Source organism: Varanus komodoensis, unplaced genomic scaffold (genome assembly GCF_004798865.1).
Source record: "Varanus komodoensis strain SLA01 unplaced genomic scaffold, ASM479886v1 scaffold26, whole genome shotgun sequence".
Classification (NCBI taxonomy): Eukaryota; Metazoa; Chordata; class Lepidosauria; order Squamata; family Varanidae; genus Varanus; species Varanus komodoensis.
In genome coordinates, this window is record NW_025335684.1 from 5750719 (window position 1) to 5770570 (window position 19852).

At 49.4% G+C, this 19852-nt stretch overlaps 1 protein-coding gene across 4 annotated transcripts in view; it reads right to left on the bottom strand.

Annotated features, from left to right (window-relative positions):
• MAP2K3 (mitogen-activated protein kinase kinase 3) overlaps positions 1-19852 on the bottom strand; it is a 55785-nt gene that overhangs the window by 10425 nt on the left and 25508 nt on the right. For 3 of the 4 annotated variants that reach the window (XM_044433295.1, XM_044433294.1, XM_044433293.1), the window contains 3 exons: positions 2107-2139; positions 1427-1496; positions 747-795 (listed from right to left, as the gene is read on the bottom strand). In XM_044433295.1, coding sequence (XP_044289230.1) covers positions 747-795; positions 1427-1496; positions 2107-2139 — 152 coding nt within the window. Of the gene's footprint in view, positions 1-746; positions 796-1426; positions 1497-2106; positions 2140-10145; positions 10232-19852 lie in introns of all 4 variants that reach the window. The other variant, XM_044433296.1, reaches the window with a different exon arrangement.

The following is a 19852-nucleotide window of genomic DNA, read 5'->3' on the forward strand; positions in this document are numbered from 1 at the left end:
ACACTGCTACTGCGTTCCTGCGAGTTCTGGTTCCACTAGACCACTGGTGGCACCACGGAGAGACTCGGGCACCACTCGGTGTGTCACGCATGCTCCGTCTGACGTGTGGGAGGCAAGCCAGGCACGTGAACCCGGGCAGCTCAAGGGTTCACACCCACCCACCCTCCTAATCTACCCACAACACCATGAGCTCTGGCTGTTGCACATTTCAAGTCACGGTTTTATTCAGGGTGGAGAGAAGTCCCAAGAAAAAGGGGAAGGAAGCTGGCTCTCCACAGCGTTTCCCTTTTCAAAGTTCTTATCGCTCCTACAAGCACTGCACTGCACGGGAGGTCTCAGGGTGCCTCGACATCCGTTGTTGGTTTTGCTCTTCCAACCAGCTACAGCTCCGCACCTCTGCATGTTGACAATTGCTCTGTGCAAACAGAGAAGGCTCTGAACCTAAGACAGCGAGTTCAGCTCCTGCAGAAGCCAAGAGCAGCTAAGTTTCTAGTCCTCAGGACCAAAGACACACACACATCATGGAAAATGCTGGTGAATTTTTTGGAGCCACTTTGGGGACAGGACTGAGCAAGACTCCTGTGCACAGATCTTTGTTCACGGGTGTGTCTAGCAGAGAGTTAAAAATCCATCTGTGTTCCTGACTCCTCCCCAATCACAATCAATTCCTGCTTCTATTCTCTTCTTGTTGAAGTACGAAGTAAAACAAAAGCAAATCAAAATAGTGATGGAAAAGAACCACCTACTTTTTCACCGACGGTAATAAAAGTCCTGGAATCCAAGTTTCTTGGGGGTCTGCAAGGGAAACCCAGAGAAATAAACATCTCCAAATCAGTCCAGCATCTATTTCCCAGCTTTGCTATCCAAGCAAGAGGTTTTAAGTCCTTGTGCCGGGGACTGGGCTTGGCCTGCTGATATGAAACTCCCTCAGAAACCTAGATTGCACTTGCTAATGGGGGCGGGTTATTTTCAAGCTATTTTCCGTACATTAGGGGAAGGACAGCCATAGGAAGAGAAATAATTGTCTCAGACAGATTCTCCCAAATGTGGCTGAAGAAATCAAATGATTGACTTCTTTTGATTTCTTTGACCAGTGGTGAAGCTCCATGTGGGATCTGACACTGGATCTTCCAAAGTTTAATCAGGGCACCTATTTCGGCAGAATGGTTCTCTTTTTATTAATGCTCAAGTTACATGCCCCAGGGATGGAAAAATAACATCGTGTCCTTCCTCATCCTTTACTTGAAGGGTGACAAAACAAACCACAGTAATTATACATTGTTTGTTTATTAGATGATGGTTGTTAAGCTTATTTCGGGTTGTTCAATGAATCGGGTTTGGATGCATCACTTAATCCATCTTGAAGAAACATGCTTGGGAAACACAACATGCTAAGAAGTTCCGACGAGAACGGAAGAGCTCTTACGTGGGGGGAACGGACGGCTGCTTGTTGGCTGATGGCATTCTTAAGATGGGCAGCCTTTTCTTCTTCTGCCCTGCAAGGGAGAGGAGACGTATTTTTGTTAGCAAAGATGCGGAGAACGAGAAGAGGACCCCAGGGTCTTCCTCCCGTTGGTCCCCCACCAGATGCTGCGAACTACCCACTGATCACTGGGAGGCTGATGGGACTTGTACTCCACAATCCCCGGATGGGGCTGAGCAGGGAGAAGGCCGGCATCAGACTGGGCAGGTCTCACCAAAGTGTGCTCAGCCACCACGCTCAGCATCTCCCAGTCGATGACTCTCCCCGCAGGGTTGTTCCGAGAATACAATATGGTGGCCAACACCAGAAGGAGAAGGATGCAGGAGAGCTTTGTCTCTCTGGAGAAAGGGGGGGGGGCTCCCCAGAATGCAATCAGCAGCATCATTCTCCATGCGTCTACTCAAAGGTAAGGCCCCCTGAGGTCAGCAGGACTTGCTGCCGGGAAGCTGGATACAGGATAGTGGCCAAAACTGCCATCCAACCACGGCTCAAATTTCAGCTTCTAGGTTATTGTCTCTGGGTGGGCATGCCAGGTGCGTGAAAACCCTCCCCATAGAAATCCACCAAGTTGGGGGTGGAGGACCAGAAGGGCTGCAATTACGGTGGGACACCAGCCCTCTTACCTGCTTTGCGCTTTTCCAAGGACCCTTTAGGATCTGTAAAGGGAAGAGAGGAGGGAAGAGGAAAGGTAAGGAGGATGAACAGAGAAATCCAAAGTCGTTTCCCCAGTGGCTGGAGGGGAAGGATGCTGAACCGGGTGGAAGTAACCTGCTACTAGGAGAAAGGCGAACCCATTGAGTAGGGCAGGGCAAAACAGAGAGCCCTGTTATGCCTGCAGAAATCCCCACAGATCTAAGTTTGCTATGGGCCTGGGATCAGCAGGAAGCAAAACTCCTCATGGAAAGGACCCAGGATCGGGCCCCTCAGCTAGTTAATTCCTCTCCCCCTTCCCAAAATACACACAGCAACACTTCAGAAGCGGGAGATTATTCCTTTACCGCTAGTACAAAGTAATTAAAAGCTGCTGTTCTAGTCACACAACCCATCCAGGAAGTCCCAGTAAAGACCACAGTGTGGTCTTTCAGTGATGGAAAGACCAGGAAATTAAGACAGATAACAGCCTGTGCATATAATCAAACTCATTTCCACACAAGCTACGGAGTGTACCATTCAAGTCACAGTAAATTCACACATCCATACAGCTGTACCTGGGAGTAAAATCCAGTCCACTGAAATCCTGGGACTGGCTTCTGAGAAGGCAAGCATAGCAAACTTTTGCAATGCGCTTTATCAGACTTTCCCCTCTCACACAATATTCACCGCACGTAAGACGGGGCCTTTTTGGTAGCTGCACCCCCATGGCAGAACTCCCTTCCCAGGGGAGGTCAGGTCATCTCTTGCTGAGTTTGAAACAAGCAGCAAAAACTGTCCAGCGGCACGAGGCCACTGGCTTTTCAAACTCTGTTGAACGTTTTAATTTTACCATCATTGCTCAATACGCTCCTGTAAATCATTTTGAGAGCCTCGGGGAGCTGAAAAGTCGCCCCGAGGCTTCGGCGAATGGGGCTGCATAGAAGTTCCATGAATGAATGAATGAATGAATGCGATTGCTATAATACAAGGACGGATGGATGGAGGGAGGGAGGGAGGGAACAAAAGCAGCCTTGTAAGCATTGACTTGGGTGCTTTTTCTGCAAACCAGCCCAGGTCTGGAAATGCCCGGAGAGGGGGACCTGTGCAGCAAGAGTCCCAGCCAAATGCACATTTCCAGAGCTCCTTCTGGTGACCAGAGCATGAACCGGCAAGCCGGGGTGGTCCCCCTCCAGACGGCTTGGGCCGCCAGAGGGCACTGCACCTCCAGCCTTTTGCAAGCCAGCCACCAAGGGAAGGGAGGGGAGGGGAGGGGAGGGAGTCAGTCTGGGACAACGCCGGGCTCTTTCCCCCGGTTTATACAAGCCCTTCATTCAGAGCAGGGGACTGGCTCGAACTGGCAACTCTTGCGTAACTGGCAACTGTTCCTGGCTCCAGACGGGATCTCTGTTCCTGCTCAACTGATGGGAACTTTGGTCTTGGGTGTTCCTGGGCTGCCCCATTAACCTGCTATTTGAGAGAGGGGGAAGTTTTGTGTTTTCATGGAAGTGCAGCGTCCCCAACCAGGAGCTGAGTTACATAGAAACATAGAAAACAGAGCGAGTCAGAAGGGGCCTCCCAGGCCATCTAGTCTGACCCTCGGCTCCAGCCGGCTCCGCTCACGACATGCCCACCATGTGGACGTCCAGCCTATCCTTGAACACCCGCACCGATGGGGCCTCAACCACCTCCTGTGGAAGCCCATTCCACACCCTCGGGGTCCCAACTGTCAGGAAGTGCTTCCTGGCATCCAAATGGAACCTGGGTTCCCTGAGCTTGGCTCCGTTGGAGCGCATCCTGCCTTCCTCTGCAGGGGAGAACCGGTCTCTACCCATCTCCATGTGACACCCCCTCACGTACCTGCATGTCGCCAACAGATCCCCTCTGAGTTTACCATCCAGAGCTACCTGGGCCTTCGTGGTCTGCCTACTTGTGTGCCTACTCTGTGCAAATGCAAATATACATTTGCATAACTATAAATATGCAAGGCACAAAAATAAAGACAGATGTACTAATAATAGACAAAAGGCGTGCATGTTTCAGGTTTTACTAGCCCACACTTATTTAACAAGAACGAATCAGGCGCTTGCCTGCTTTCATGGGCACAGATGCTCAGCCCATGCGCCACCGCAAAGGGAAAGGTGAGAGAGGTCAAGTGTCCGAAATAAACCTGCCAGGGTTTGGTTCTGTTTAGTTTTTGGCCGAAAGAGGGTAACCCTCTGAGAATTAGATTTATTTCAAGAATTTACACACAGCCCCTTCAAGGTAAATGTCTCTGGTTTTTAGAAAGGGTTCAGACATTATGCCACAAAATCTGCTCCCCCCCAACACTCTCTCTCTCTCTCTTTCACACACACACACACACACACACACACACACTGGAGACAGAGAAATGTATCAGTCTGGGGGAAAATTAAAAGGGTACATTTGGCATAAGGAACTGGGGGACCTTTTTCCTGGTGTTTTTGAACATCTGGGGGGGCAGGTGTTTCTTCTACATTTTGGGAGGATGTTCCCCCTCACATCCCATCTCTATATGCACACTTTCTCTTGCAAGACCAATTAAAGTGACAAAAACCAATTTTGCGTCTTTTTGATGGTTGCAATCTGTGTCTCTTGCATTTGGAAGTTCTACCCATTCCTCTGCCCTAACCACTGATAGTTTAGCCATGCCAGGCAAGAAGGAATCTGAGCTTTTTTCCAAGTAGTACAGATTTAATTGCTCATGTGCAAAAATGATGTATAAATCTTGGGCTTGCACTCATGTGTGGTCTGTTTGTATACACCCTAATATATCTTCCATCAGCACCACCATCAGAAAAACAAAAGCATCAAGGTTTAACTCCTGTAAAAATCGACCCTGGACAACCGTCTTATGCAACAAGGAGAGCTAAGACAGATGCAGCTTGTTGGCCTGTGTCATTCTCCACCCTTTCCCAATAATCAGTAATTTTAAAAATTATGCAAAAAATCAGTAAGCACGGCAGAATTAACTAAGGAGAAAAATAGCTTACCAAGTTAAGCCAGCTTACTTTAGTAAGCGAGCTTACTAAAACTTACAGAATTTCAGCTTTCCCAGCTGCACAATTTCACGCAGTCTAAGTGCCACATTGTTTGTTCGAGCCAGTATGTCTGTTTAAGGGGCCTATAAGGTCATCAAGTCCAACCCTCGTCTCTGCATCTACATGTGGTCACCCATCCAGCTACAGCCCCACACCTTCCTGCTTAGCAAAGGTGACCTGACATGCTAGCTCAATGGAGAGCTATGTAGGCAGTTTTCTGGACTAGATCCCGTACCAGACTGCATGCTATGCAGAAGGGCTTGCCACATACGCAGAGGTACTGCCCCAGGGTCTCCTGGTGGGGCTAGAAAACAGATTCTGCCCAAAGCCCTGGAGGGGAAGCTGCCAGTCTGTGCTAGCAATGCTGGACTAGATGGAACAAGTGTCTGACTTTTCTTCCGCTCCCAGGATTCTAAACTTGGCAGATATCCTAACAAAGGAGTCCTTTAGTGCATCTTAGCAGATGTGCAATTCTTTAAAAAAAACAAACAAACTGGCATCCTTCTCCTGCCCATTTTTAAAATTGCTGAAGTGGAGAATGTAACAGCATAAGCCATGAAAATATGACAGACGAGCCTTGCTCTTAGTCACATGCGGTGACTAATAGGCTACTGACACGATCCTTGAAGTCTGAAGCGAAGCCAGGGCCTCACACGGACCTGGACACACCACCCCGGCATTCTCAGCCGGTCTGTCTTTTTAAACCAGCCTCACTCCTAGGTTTGGGCTGAGGAAAGCCTGGGCAGAAAAGATGTGAGGAACAAGTCCCCAGGAGCCGAGTTCCATAAAATGCATTACTTGCCTAATAAAGAGCTGCAACATCACAGTCAAACTGGGCATTTTGCAAAGTTACAATGCACTATACTGTTTTTCTACAGGTGACTACTTCTAAGAAGCCCATAAATATGCAAGTGTAATACAATTATCTCCCCTTCTGTGTCCAAAGTCAGCATTTTGCCAGCATTTTAGTGGTTTCATTCCCCTCCCCTTCATGTTTAACCCAAAGGGAGGCCATCCATCAGATGACCTCCAGGTGCCTAGGACTACAACTCCCATATTCCCCAACAACTGCCCCGCTGGCTTGCCACACTCCACACATGTGGAAGGGACCAAGTTGCCAACTTGGGGTTGAGGAAAGCAGAACAGAAAATCCATGCTTAAAAAATTGCCACGTTTTCCAAGAATTAAATCATTTCTCAAGAAAAGCTTTGTCGTTCAACTATAATATCGAAACAGCATTTGTTGTGTTACTGCCTTGTCCCATCCAATATTTTTGCTACTGGAGAAATGACTGAAATTCCGATGAAATGCAACCAAAATCCTCTTTTCGTGGGGGTGATGCTCAATGCCGAAAGGCAGGAAGGCCTCTGTCTGCCAGGCCAGCGCAGAGCTGGGCCTCCCCAGCTCCGGGACGGCCCGAGTTGATTTGCATCTGCCTCTCCCTCTGCTCAGTGCCAAACCGAGTCCCAGCTTTCCCATGAACTGCAGCTGGGGAAAAGTGGGGACCCGGAACCCCCAAGTTTGTAGCCCCCAGGGCTCGCTATACCCGCCAAGGCGAGCAAAAGGGTGGTCCTTTGCTCCCAGGAGTCCATGCGCAGGCAGAGGGCTGTATGCTGGATCTTTAAAGCATCCTAGAACAGGTATAAAGTAGCACCTGTTTTGTCAGAGAGGTGGGCTCGGTTGGCTTAAGGACGCTGGCCCAAGTCAACCAGGAGGTTTAGCTATGAGCAGGAATGTAAGCCTAGCTCTACCACTTGAGGCCGGCACTATAATCCAGTCCGGTCTTATCCAGCCACGCTGCAAGAATCACCAGCTGCTAGAAACCACTCTTTCCGCTAATCTTCTACAACAGGGGCATCTTTTTCTTAAGGGTGGGGCTGAAGGGGCAAAGCATGTGGCCAGACCTATTAGCATAGTTTAGAAACATAGAAACATAGAAAACAGAGCGAGTCAGAAGGGGTCTCCCGGGCCATCTAGTCTGACCCCCAGCACCAGCCGGTTCCGCTCATGACGTGCCCACCATGTGCACGACCAGCCTGTCCTTGAACACCCGCACCGATGGGGCCTCAACGACCTCCAGAGGAAGCCCATTCCACACCCTCGGGGTCCTGACTGTCAGGAAGTGCTTCCTGGCATCCAAACGAAACCTTGGCTCCCTGAGCTTTGCTCCGTTGGAGCACGTCCTGCCTTCCTCTGCAGGGGAGAACCGGTCTCTCCCCAACTCCGTGTGACATCCCCTCACATACCTGTATGTCACCAACATATCCCCTCTGAGTCTCCTCTTCTCCAGGCTGAGGAGACCCAGTTCCCTCAGTCTCGCCTCAGACGGCATCCCCTGCAAACCGGCCACCAACCTTGTGGCCCTACGCTGCACTGACTCCAACCTGGCTAGATCCTTTCTGTAATGAGGGGCCCAAAACTGAACACAATAGTTGCGGGTGCACCAGAGTCGTGTAGAGTGGTAGTAATACCTCTCTTGATCTAGAAGCCACACTTCTGGCTATGCAACCAAGGGTGGCGTTCGCCCTCTTGACCACCACATCACACTGCTGGCTCATGTTTAGCCTGCAGTCAACCAGCACCCCGAGGTCCCTTTCACAAGTGCTGCTCTCCAGCCACTTGTCACCTAACCTGTACTTATGACAGCTATTCCTATGCCCCAAGTGCAAGACCTTGCACTTATCCACATTGAACGCCATCCTGTTGTCTCCTGCCTGCTTCCATAGTCTGTCCAGATCCTTTTGGATCTGGAGTACCTGCTCCTCAGTTGTGGCCACTGCTCCAGTTTTAGTGTCGTCTGCGAATTTGATCAGCAGACTGTTCACCCCTTCTTCCATGTCATTAATGAAAAGATTAAACAGGATCGGCCCCAGGACAGAGCCCTGGGGGACCCCGCTTGTCACTGGCCGCCATCCCGATGTTTCCCCGCTAATGGTTGCCTTCTGCTTTCGGTCGGTCAGCCATGCCCTAATCCACCGGACGGTGCTTTGGTGTGTCCCAAAACTCCTCAGTTTAGCTTAGAGCTCTTACTGCCAGTAGCTAAGCTTCAGGGAATGCACTGCATCCGTTTTAATATGGATTTTATTGCTAGAAATCAATTAGGATGCTGCGTCTGTTTTATTCATTTATCTATTGATTTAAAACATTTCTATGCCGCCCCCATCGCAACAAAGCCTCGGGGCGGCTCACAAAGAATACATAACTACATACATAAATAATGATAATGTAACAATTAAAAAAAATCGTTTTATTCTGTTTTACTGTCAAACCATCCTGAGACCTCGGTAGTGGATGGTAGAAAATGTTTTTTAAAAATAATAAATAAATCCATTTAGAATAGTGGGGGGGGGGCACAAATGCCAAGGGACCCTGGGACAACCATAGTGGGGAAAGAGTGGGTGGAGCCAGGGGAAGGGGGTGTGGCCTTCTGGAGAATTCCTGGGGGCCAAGCTTCTGCAGCCCAGGTTCAAAGAAGTCCTAGGCCCCCAGTGGGAAAAGACTGCTCTCTTTAAAACGGAGACCCCCTCGGCATGCCTCTCTTCCATTCACAGCAGTCAGAAGACAGCGCGGCGTAACTTACTGCAACTCTGAGACAGCTCACCCGCTGCCAGAGCTCAGCTCTCTTTTGAGAAAAGTCACTCGCAAAGCTATGGAAAACCCTCCCTCATCTGGTTTGGGAATGCAGAAAATGTGGCATGTTCCAGGCACTTCCAGGAAACCTGACTTGTTTGCTCTGGCTTTCCCTAGCCTGCAAAGGATTGCAATTAATCACACCGCTCCCGTCTTACCGCTCCTTGGTGTCTGTGCCGCTATTGTAATTGGAAATGTTTTTTAAATCATGCAATTTGAATGGGAGCTTAATATTTATAGGCAAACCGCTGAGGGATTCTTTTACAGTAAACAGAAGGGGGAAATGCTATTATTTTAAATGACCAGTGATTCCCAGGTCTGGCTTGAGATGTGCAAGAAGGCTGGTCTGCATTTTGGAATACTTGGTTCATGTCCAGAGAAAGACTTTTCTGGTTTAACAGCTTCTGAGTCCCTCAGGAAAGAAGCAGAACAACGCTTTTCTGGCCAACTCTTCCTCCGGAACAGAAAAGGCGGTCAATGAACAGCCATTGTGCTGAAACCTGATGTCAAAAACTGCACTCTGGGGGCGGGGGGGGGGCTCTCTCTGGTTAACCCTTGCAGTCAGCTGACTTCCTTCCACTTGTCCGTAAGAGCAGAGGGGTGGCAAATCGTACTGGGTGCTGTGCTGTGTTGGGAGTTTTCCAACGTAACACTGAACCATGGTTTGCAGCAACATCCAAGCAAGCAGCAGCAAACCACAGTGTGTGAGGGATCATCAAACCCAAATCTGATACTGGCATTTAATACTGACTCGCAAGCCACAGCTTGGGCAAACTGGCAAATCATGATTTCAAATGGGATTCGGGTTCACAGCTGCAGTTACATCCAGGGTTTCCTGAGAAAAGTGGCGAAGGAGGAAAACCAGAGAAACTATGGTTTGCCTGTATATCTGGAATACAAATCACGGTTTACAGTCTAGTCTACAGTTAGGAGACAGCCAGGATTGTCAAGACCAAATGGCAGCATGGACCTCCCTCTAGTGCTTTGCTGGTCCTCTCTGAAGATACCAGGGTCAAACCTGGAACCTTCTACTCATGAAGCCGGGGTTACAGCCCTCCTTTATGCCGGGCAAAAGCAGGGGAGGGATAGGGAAGAATCTAGGAGATACAGCAACACACTTGAATAAACTGATTAGTTCTGCTGGCTTATTTTGCCCTTAAATAATTCTGCAATATTCATTCATTTTGCAGAATTTACTTTCTGATCACCAAGGAAGGAACTATGCAAGTGATCAAAAGCCCAACTCCACAGAAGATGGATTGAGACATCAATTTGGGCTTTCGAGGTTTCAGCAGCTGTCACTCATGCATCCATCCAGAAACTTTTGCTTGCATGCTTGCCTGCTTGCTGGTGTAAGACGAAGCTGAGAATTTAAAAAACTGAATGCTGCATCCGCCGATACATTCTGCGTGTCTCCTCCAATTTCCTGCAGAACCAAAAGACCTGGTTCAGAGCCCTGCTCACGCACTCACACGCGCAATCCCGCAGGCATGCAGTCCGTCGTGTTTTTTTAATCTTCAGCTTCGTACTTGGCATGATCCTCCACCCTCATGAGGACTAGTGCCATGTTTCCAAGCAAAGCCCAGCTCTTCAAGGTTCCAAGATACAGGCTGGACCCGTCATTCCACAAATGCAAGCAAGAGAGTGCATTTGCCCCAAGCAGCTCCTGGGGGTGTCATTCAAAAGGAATGTGGGATAAAAGAAGACGACCCCCGAAACCTCAGTAAAGTACCAGTTAAAATTTGTTTTGCTCAGTGTGGTTGCAACACTCTGGGATTAGAAGGATGAGCTGTAACCTCCGATTGCATTGCAGTCTCCACCCTTCTGACCCAGAAGTTCTGTGAACACCTCGAGCCAGGAGCACACACAAAAATACGCATTTAGTGACCTGACAAGCTCGGCTGGAAATTCCACCTTCTGGGGGTTTGGAGACCTGTCAGCACTGTCAGGGCTGCAGTTGCAGGCTGCTTTACCAAGGGTGCAGCTCTCCCCTCCTGGTATCCCTTCTCCATCTTGTACACACATGCACAAGCAGACACACGGACACAGGAGTGGAGCTGGATGAAGGGGCACTATAAATAGCACACAGATTTACACTCAGCTGACGCGTCTCCAAATACTTAAATGAGCAAGCACAGAATGACAAGCAAACCAACCAGCAGGGGGGAAAAGAAAAATCCCAGGTCCAAAATTCCCCTTCCGACAGGAATCACACAATGAGGACTGGCCATTACAAAGGAAGGGGGAAAAGGTGGCTCTGAGGAGGCAGACGGCCGGAAGGGCTGCCCTGGGAGCAACACGCACACCGTTTCTGAGTCGCCCTCCTACACTTCTTCGAAGGCCGCCTGCAGCGCTCTGACTTCTGCAAGGCTGCCCTTCCGGACAGTGTGTTTCTTCATCAACACGGCAGCCAGAAAGCCTGGCTTGGCAGAGGCCGGAAGGCCTTCCCGCGCTGTCACGCTGGCTTGCCCCATCTGGGTGGAACCATGCTCCCCAGCATCTCCAGGCACAGCCGCTGCCCTCGCACAGGGCCCAAGGGAGGGGCCCGCTCAAGCTACTCCTCTAGGGGTGGCTGCCCCATGGGAGGGAAGCAGGGAAGGCCTGTAATGCTGCCCCTCACCCTGCTTGTTTTAACCCACAAAGCCCTAAACAGCTCAACACCCGGCTTCCTGAAGGACCACCTTCACCCATATATGCCTGTCCCAACATTAAGATCTGGTCAAGAGGCCCAGCTAAATGAGCCATCCCTCGAGGAGGCAAGAGGGGTGGTAAATAGAAGAAGGGGCTTTTTGGTGGTTGCCCCCACCTGTGAAATTGGCTCCACAGAGATGCTCACCTGATGCCAACTTTGCTCTCATTTCGGTGTCAGTCAAAAACGTATCTCTTCTCCACCCATTTTAATAACTGATTTTAATAATGTCTTTTAGATGCCTTCACTTTATTGCATCTTCATGATTATTGGGCTGTCTTTTTCACCAGGTCTCTGTTCATATTGTTATTAATTGGTTATTTTTTAACTGTAGTTAAATTGTTGGCTCCAATTGAATTGCTGTCCACTGCCCAGGGAGCTCATCTGAGCTCTTTGGCAGCATATATATGTAAAAATAACTAAATTAACAAAATAAAACTGAACTGTATGGAGCATGAAAATAAACATTGGCTAAAGAAGTCAGCCCCTGAGGGTTGAAAATATTACTGCAGGCTGAACACATTTTAATTAATTAAAATCTATTCACAGGTTTCAAAGGCAAACTAGGTACAAAGGGTCCACTCCGAGGGTCCCCCTAAGTATATCTGCCAAGTGTTAGGATTTACAGTGTTGGCCCTATAGGGCAGACCCATGGACAGGTGATAAACTTCTAGAGCCCCACAAGCTGGCTACCGATGCGGCAGCACAACGAAAAAGCAGGTGTGCTCAACGTCAACCATGGTTCTCCAACTGAACCAGGATATGTGCAAACACAAAACAGCCATTTCCAAGGTTGTAGAGCTGGGATGCCTTCTTTCTCCTTTGCACATGCTCCAGATACAGCTCCCATAAGGTCTGCCAGGCACAGGAGAGGAATAACAGCAAGAGAGGCAGCGAACCAGGAGCAGGGTCACAGGTGACCACAGGTACGGCAACACCTGTGCTCTGTACCTTTGTGGCCTCCATGACTCACATCTGGCTTACCAAAAGGCCAGAGGCTCACCAGAAGAGGAGAGGCCAGGCCTGAATTATAAGGATGTGGACAAAACAAGGTGTGGTAGAGGAAAGAGGCTGCAGGGGGAGAGCGGCCCTTATGCTTGTGGGGCGGGGGGGACACCATCCAACCCACTTGGCAAAGCTCCGGGCAGACATGGAGTGTCCCTCTTGGGGGCCAAAGAGACAGATGAGCTGCTAGCAGGATGCTCCGAACAAAACTGTTCTGCCTAAGTGTAAAAATAAGATGTCGCTAACTTCTAAGAAATGAGGGTTGACCTCCAGCAGGGAGACAGGCCTGGGATGGGAGGATGTGCGCACGCCAAGACGGAGGCCCAGATCATGAGGAGCCAGCCACCGGCTCAAAAGGTCTTGCCGTCAGCTGCACATGAATCACCCACAAAGGCTCTGCCCAGTGCAGAGACCTGTTGAATCATGGGCGAAAAGACCTTTATGAAAACGTTTAATGGCTGAGTTTAAGTCGACAGAATAGCGCTCTCTCTCTTTCTCTCTCATCATGATGACTCAACATAATAGCTCTCTCTCTCTCAACACAATGACCCAACAGTGCAGCGCTCTCTACCTTAACAGACGACAGTATTTGACCCTTAGCTTTCAAAGACAGAAGATGAGGGAGGCCACACGATTTCCTATTCTACCCCACGGGGCAAGACAGACTGAGAATGCCCTCTCTTTTGCGGTGTATGAGGCCCAAACCGTTTGGGAGACGCAGTCATTGCCTCCACAGAGCATTGGCTAAGCACACCACCCTCCTTGCGCCGAGATGCAGGGTTTCCAGAAGGTGCATGCAAAAACGGGGGCCGGCTAGGAGCAGCAGCCCTGGCCACCACAGCAGCTGGCACGGATGTCCTGCCATTTGCTCACAATGCAGGAGGGAAGGAGAGGCCACCTGCCCGGCCGAGGAGTTTGTCCACATCATGCTGCCGAAGCAATGCTCCTGGACATCCGGGGCCGTGACCAAGGCATCACTGGTGGGACAAGATCCTTGGAGGCCATTTCCCCTCATCGGAGGTCCTGCTGTTGTTTTGTGCTGACTCTGAGCTACAGCGATCCTACGTATGAAAGCCCTCCAAAACATCCAGTCCAAGACAGCGTCGTTCAGCTCTTCCAAGTTCAAGGCTGTGGCTTCCTTGATGGAGTCCATCCGTCGCTCGCGTGGTCTTCCTCTTCTTCAACTTTCCCGAGCCACGATGGTCTCCTCCAGGGAGTCTTGCCTTCTGATGATGTATCCAAAGTTGGACAGTCTTCGGTTTTGTCATTTGTGCTTCTAGGGAAAGCTCTGGCTTGTTTTGACCTTTGATTCTGATTAGTCGCGAAGTCGTGCCCGACCCTTCACAATCCATGGACAACACTCCTCCAGGCCTTCCTGTCCTCCACCATCCCCGGAGTCCACCCAAGCTCACCCCGCCTGCTTCAGGGACTCCATCCAGCCACCTCATCCTCTGCCGTCCCCTTCTTCCTTTGCCGTCAATTGTTCCCAGCACTGGGGTCTTCTCCAGTGAGTCCTTCCTTCTCAGTTGGTGGTCAAAGTATTCACGTTTCATCTTCAGTATCTTGATTTGACCTAGGATCCCCTCATCAGAGGTAGTCTTCAGTTTTCTGAGTGAACCTAGCAAGGAGACAGGTGGGGGATGCATGCATCCCAGAAGCTCAAGGTGAGCTATAAGAAGGGAAGAGCGTTCACTTCCTTGTTTGTTAATATAAAAGACAACTGTGTTTTCCCCACAACAATCTGGGCAGATTGTCGAAATGCAACAAGAATTCCTGGAGGGTTTCCCAACTGCCAGGGTTTTGCTTGGATTGATGCGGAGGATTTTTCCCACTGAGACAACGTTCTATTTATCCTACACAGATCTCAGCAACTTGCCCAAGCTAAAGGAGTTGTGTCTGCCATGTGAAAAAAAAAAAAGGTGAAAAGGAGTCCCTCGAAGAGGTTGTTCCAGGATGCTCTGCTAGCCCAGGAAATGCCCACTTAGAGAGGGAAATACTGGTAAGTGAGTTTTGGGCTTTCAGGCTTGGAGAACACCAGCGGCATGGTTTCTTGTGGAAGTCTATCGGAGGTGCTTCCATTGTGAGTGAAGCAATGAAGATGAGGAAGCATTCGATAACGGGAGGTTTTTCTCTTCTACGCAAAATGAAAGGTAGTCATCCAAATCTTCTCTGGATGGATCTGGTAGCTCACGTCCTAAAGGCCAAGAATAGGCCAAATGTTTCCAGCATTTTGGGAGACTGTGAGCTAATTTTGGAAGGAATGACTCTGAGCCACAGTAATCCTTTACATGGTATCCTTGCCCAGAAGCTTGAGACCTGGAATAGCCTGAGGGAAAACGAAGATGTCTACCGGAGTGGCAACTTCACACTCAGTGGAATGGCCCCATGTGAAGATGGACAGAAGCAGTAGTCGCAGCATGTTGTGCGTTGGTACATTTATACCCCACTGGTCTTCTTTTTGGAAAGAGGTCAGAGTGGTTTACAAGGTTCTCCTCCTATCCATATTCTCTTCACTACCATGATCCTGTGAGGTAGGTTAGGATGAGAGCATGTGACTTGCCCAAAGCAGGGAGGGTCATGGCGGTGTGGGGACTAGACCAGGACTGCCCAAGGACTGGAGTGGATTCCTACAAAGCAAAGAAAAATCTGAGTCTGTTCAGGTGAGAAAGGGCTAGAACCACCTTTCTGGAAGAGGGAAAGGTGTGTGTGTGTGGGGGGGGGCTTCCATGAAGATACTTTTAATTCATGGAATATTCTAAGTCTTGTCCATGAACACAACAAAGAAGGCTTTGCTCTCAGAAAATTCTCCACTCTCCATCTGGCTTCCAGGTGAAGCTTCTCCATGCAACACCAGCCCCACCAGGGCAAAACCATGGCATGGGAATGCCTTTGGAGCCACAATTGGCCACGGGGCCAGCTGTGCCTCCAGCCTTCATCCTGAAAAATCACAGCCAGGTTTTTATATCTTCTGGAAGAAGGTCAAGGAAGACCACAGCTCTTCCACACCGAACTGTTGCCAGGCTGCCAACGCAGCCTGGGTGTTGGCCACTCGTGGCGGACTCTGCAGCAGACAGGTAGCAGGTGCGTCTGATGGCTGCATTTAAGGAACACAGCAAGAGCCAGGGAGACAAAGGTGGCCACTTTTGTCCCAACAGTCATCAACCACCACGAGCGAGAGACATGCTACTGAACCGAAGAACATTCCTCCCAGAAGGAAGAAAGTAATCTGCTCGACCGAGGATTTCCATGGCCAATCCAAGGCCTATCCCAGCGAAGGCAGAAAAAGGTCCCAAGAGATCTGTCCTTCCATGGCAAATGGTCCCAAGAAACTGATATACTGAATGTCAACATGGAAGACGGGCTCTTGCGTTACAGAATTCAGAACCAGAGCCTGGAGCGGAGCTTGTGACACCACCAGTTTGGGAGGTGTTTGTCTTGGTGCAGGCAGTCTGGTCTCTTAGCCCTGCCGGTGGCCTGTTTGCTCTTGCTCTTCATTCCCAGAGCCCAAGAATTAGTGGGCCGTTTGTTCCAAGGGTCGATCGGTCTTGACCATCCGCATGTCAGGTTGTCTCCACTTGCAGAAGCCGACGGCGGAAGGAGGACTGCCAACAATGACGACGATGGCAATTGTCTTACAGCACTTCATGGGCAGGCGCATCGCATGAAGTTGAGTCGCGGGAGAGCCGGCGTCACGAATGCAGAACGTGCCAGTCTGTGGAGCCGATTCAAGTGCTTTTTATCTTGTGCCTGGAGGGCGTGTTCCAAAAGGCCGGAAAGCTGCACACACCCTGCTTCAGTCCTTTTGACTAGCCAAGGCTTGGCAACGGGGGAAGAATCCACCCCCTGCACGAAGCAGAGAAGACAGCTGGGAAGGGGAAGGGACTTTCATGTGGGATTACACCCTAAGAATTCCCCCAACGTGTGGATCTGGTGGTTGTTCAACAAACCCTCCAGACCTTCCTCCCAGCTTGAGATAGGAGAGGCAACAAGATTCGATGGGCGACACCAGACAATCCCCGTTAAGAGAGTGAGGAACTAGGCCAAGGGCCAAACTGAACTTTGGGGAAGCCCTTGGGGACTACCTTCTAGTGGTGGAGCAGGTCGAAGGCAAAAGAGATCATGCCGATCCCCACTCCGATGCCAGCATCTTTTGATTAAAGCTGTTACTGCCAGGAAATAAGCCTTAGGAGAGAGATGTCCATTTTTTAGAACCAGCAAAGCCCGGTCCAAGAGCCAGCAAGCAACCTCACAGTGGATGGTCAGGAGAAATGGGGCACAGCTAGGGACGGAGGATGGGGTGTGACTGTTGTGAGACCCCAGAGGGCCTGGACTGGAGACCCTAAAATCCTGCAGCTCTGCCCTACAGCTTTAAGCCGAGTGGAAAGGTGCCACCTTGGTCACCTGCAAGACACCACTGGCCTTCTCCACAGGGCAAGCAAAGTTGTCCAAGGCTGACCTTCCTGTCACCTTGTCGCCTGGAGACAACCCTCAAATCGCCAGACGAGCCAAGCTGGTTATGGGCAAATTTAGCCCTGAAACAGTCCTTAATAGCCACCGATGCATAGTTTCTTTTAAATGTTTTGCTTGCTTCATGGAAATAAAGGAATGGAGAGGGAAATAGATCCTCTGCATCCTTTTGACAATTTAACATTGGTATCAGAAACCAGGCTGGGTAAGAACTCATCTCCTGCAATGCTTTGGACAGAGAACCTTACGACGGATGGCACAAAGCCAGCAACCTTGTGTGGACCGTCCTTTGTATACTGGGTACACTTTGTTGAACCCTGGTGGCAAATGCCGGAAAGCTGTATGCCATGCTGGCCACCCCGGGGCAAAATATTTGCCCATTTTAGAAGGGTCTGGTCAACTGACCTGAGAAAAAGATCCACTTAAAGCATGCTCACCCTCAAGAGACTTGCAACTTATGCGGAATTTCAAAAATCAGTGAATCGGCCATGACGGCCCAACGATCATACTCAGCTTTCATACCTTTTCTGGGGCAGATGCCAAAACTCAAGAGGAACTCCACAGAGCTTGCAGAGGGGGAACAGCCAGGTCCCAAAGTGAACGCAAGCTGGCATCGTGGTCGTCACAAGGCCGCCCAGCACTGGCTGGTGTCCCTGCCCAGAGCTTAGAGCAGGTGGCCAGCAAGGGAACCCATGTGATTACCGACAGGTTTGGCCCAACCTCCTGCAGGCATACAGGGCAAGCAAACACAACTCATTTTTAAAAGATAAGCTTCCACTTCCACGGAGGCATTCTCTGAATCTGCAGAATATTGGGCAACTTTATTTGATTGCAGAGAAACAGTCAATTAGCAATATTTGACCGGTCAATGGAAGGCCATGCCAACCCCTTGATTCCTCGTCTTGCCAAAACAATCCTGCAGAGAGCCATTTTTCTAAGTAAAATGCTGGCGTTTTGTTTTGAATTTCACTTTGGATGTGCTACTTTTGCTAGCATTTGCTGTCAGGCCTGTGTCTAATTTCTCTAATGCGTGGCTCGTGGTAAAAAATAAATAAATGGAAATTCTTCAGGAAGGCCACTCCAATTGTTGACAAGACTACGGCTGCAGCATTCCGCACTAACCATAATTGTACAGTCATCCAGGGAGACAAATTCTGTTCCAGTTGTAACAATTCCAAATTAAGTGTTTAGCAGCCAAGACCAAATCATTACACATCAACTCTTTTCGGAAAGAGTGCACTCCTGGATCACTCCCCGCCTTCTCGACACACTTTTCAGTTTATATTTCCGTTTCTGAATTTTTATTCTGGGCTGCTATTTCTACAGAAGGGGGTGGAATTCTGCTTGGGGCCTTCCAGTCTGCACCTGGCAATGTGGTGAGAGAGGACATGGAATCAGAAAGATCCATGTCTTCTGGGATCGGAAAGATTAGCAGAAGACAGAAGCCTCCTGCCACCTCTGAAAAATCTACAGTGCAGGCTGTTTCATCTGAACCAAGGAAGGATTAAGTTTAGGGAAAAGACACATGAGATGCCCCCAGCCAAACCAGCGACTTTCTGCACCCTGGGCATGTTCCATTCGCATTTCTGCGCCCTTGGGCAGTGCGGCCACCTGTGCTTTTGCACTCCTGTGATTCTTTTTATTTTATAAAGGGAAGATTCATCCTTCTGCAAAACTCTTACTTCTCTGTGTGGGCACATCTGGGCTCCAATTTACTGGCTCTCTCCACTGGAGTCAGTTATTAGAGAGAGGAGTATCAAAAGCGATTGGAAACGGGCCTCATTTTAGACCCCGTCACTGCTGGAAATTAGACGCACCAACAGGGCTTGACGCTTGGCATCCGTTCTAATCTTTGACAGCAAGTTAAAAAAATCAGGCTATTCATGAGTTTGAGGTGGAGCGAGGATGAGAAAGGAGGAGAAAGAGTGGCACACTAATTATTATTCCACTGCTGTTGGGTAAAGGGCGCGATCCTATGCAGTTTTGGAGCAAAAGGAAAAAAAGGGCCTACAAGGCTTAACTTCGCTTTACTGCATTTTAAAATATGAAACTTGGGTTAAAAGGAGCGCTTTACCACACTTGAGCAGTGCCAGAGCAGGGTTGGAAAGGGAGCACCAGGAGCCTGTTCCAGGTGTCAAAATGATTAGGGACAGACAGATGGTCTTGCAGCGATATGAGCCAGTGATGTTCCCGAGATGCATATTCCTTGCATTTAGCATTCTTCCACTGGGATTATACGGAGAGTGCAAGAAATATTTAAGCTCTGGACAGGGAGAGGCAAGGAAAGGGGCATAGTACCCCTCCCACCAATTAATTCCCAGTAATGACAGTTACTAATACCCATTACAGTCTAAACTCAGGCTTGTGGGCTGGTTAAGGGGTGGAGTTATGGAGAGGAAAGGCGCTGGTTCCAAATGTCACTGAGGGGCCTCGGGTGAACTTTTAATGCCTCTGCTGACCTACCTTGCAGGAGTGTTGCAATAAACTGTGAGAAATGTTTAGAGCATATTGCTCACTCATACACCTGTGCAATGCATGGCAGGCAGGGGCAGAAACATAGCTGAGAGCAGCAGTGACAGATCAAAACACGTCTTGGAGAACAACTGTTCCACAAAACAAGCTTTAGTGGAAGACCAGCAAAGTCCAGCTGTGTTACAGCCATTACAGCAGTGGCATGCTCTAAAAACCTTATAACGCTATGAACCGAGACCCAAGTATGCTTGCTTTCCTCTACCCTCCCCATCACCTCTTCCTTGCATGCCATGCCTTATCGGAGCATTACAACTTAAGGCAGGAACTCTTAGATTTTACTGATTCCAGACCTGCTCTGCAAGACCCTTTCCAGCAGTGAAGACTGAGGTACCAAAGTTATAATTAAATAAGTAT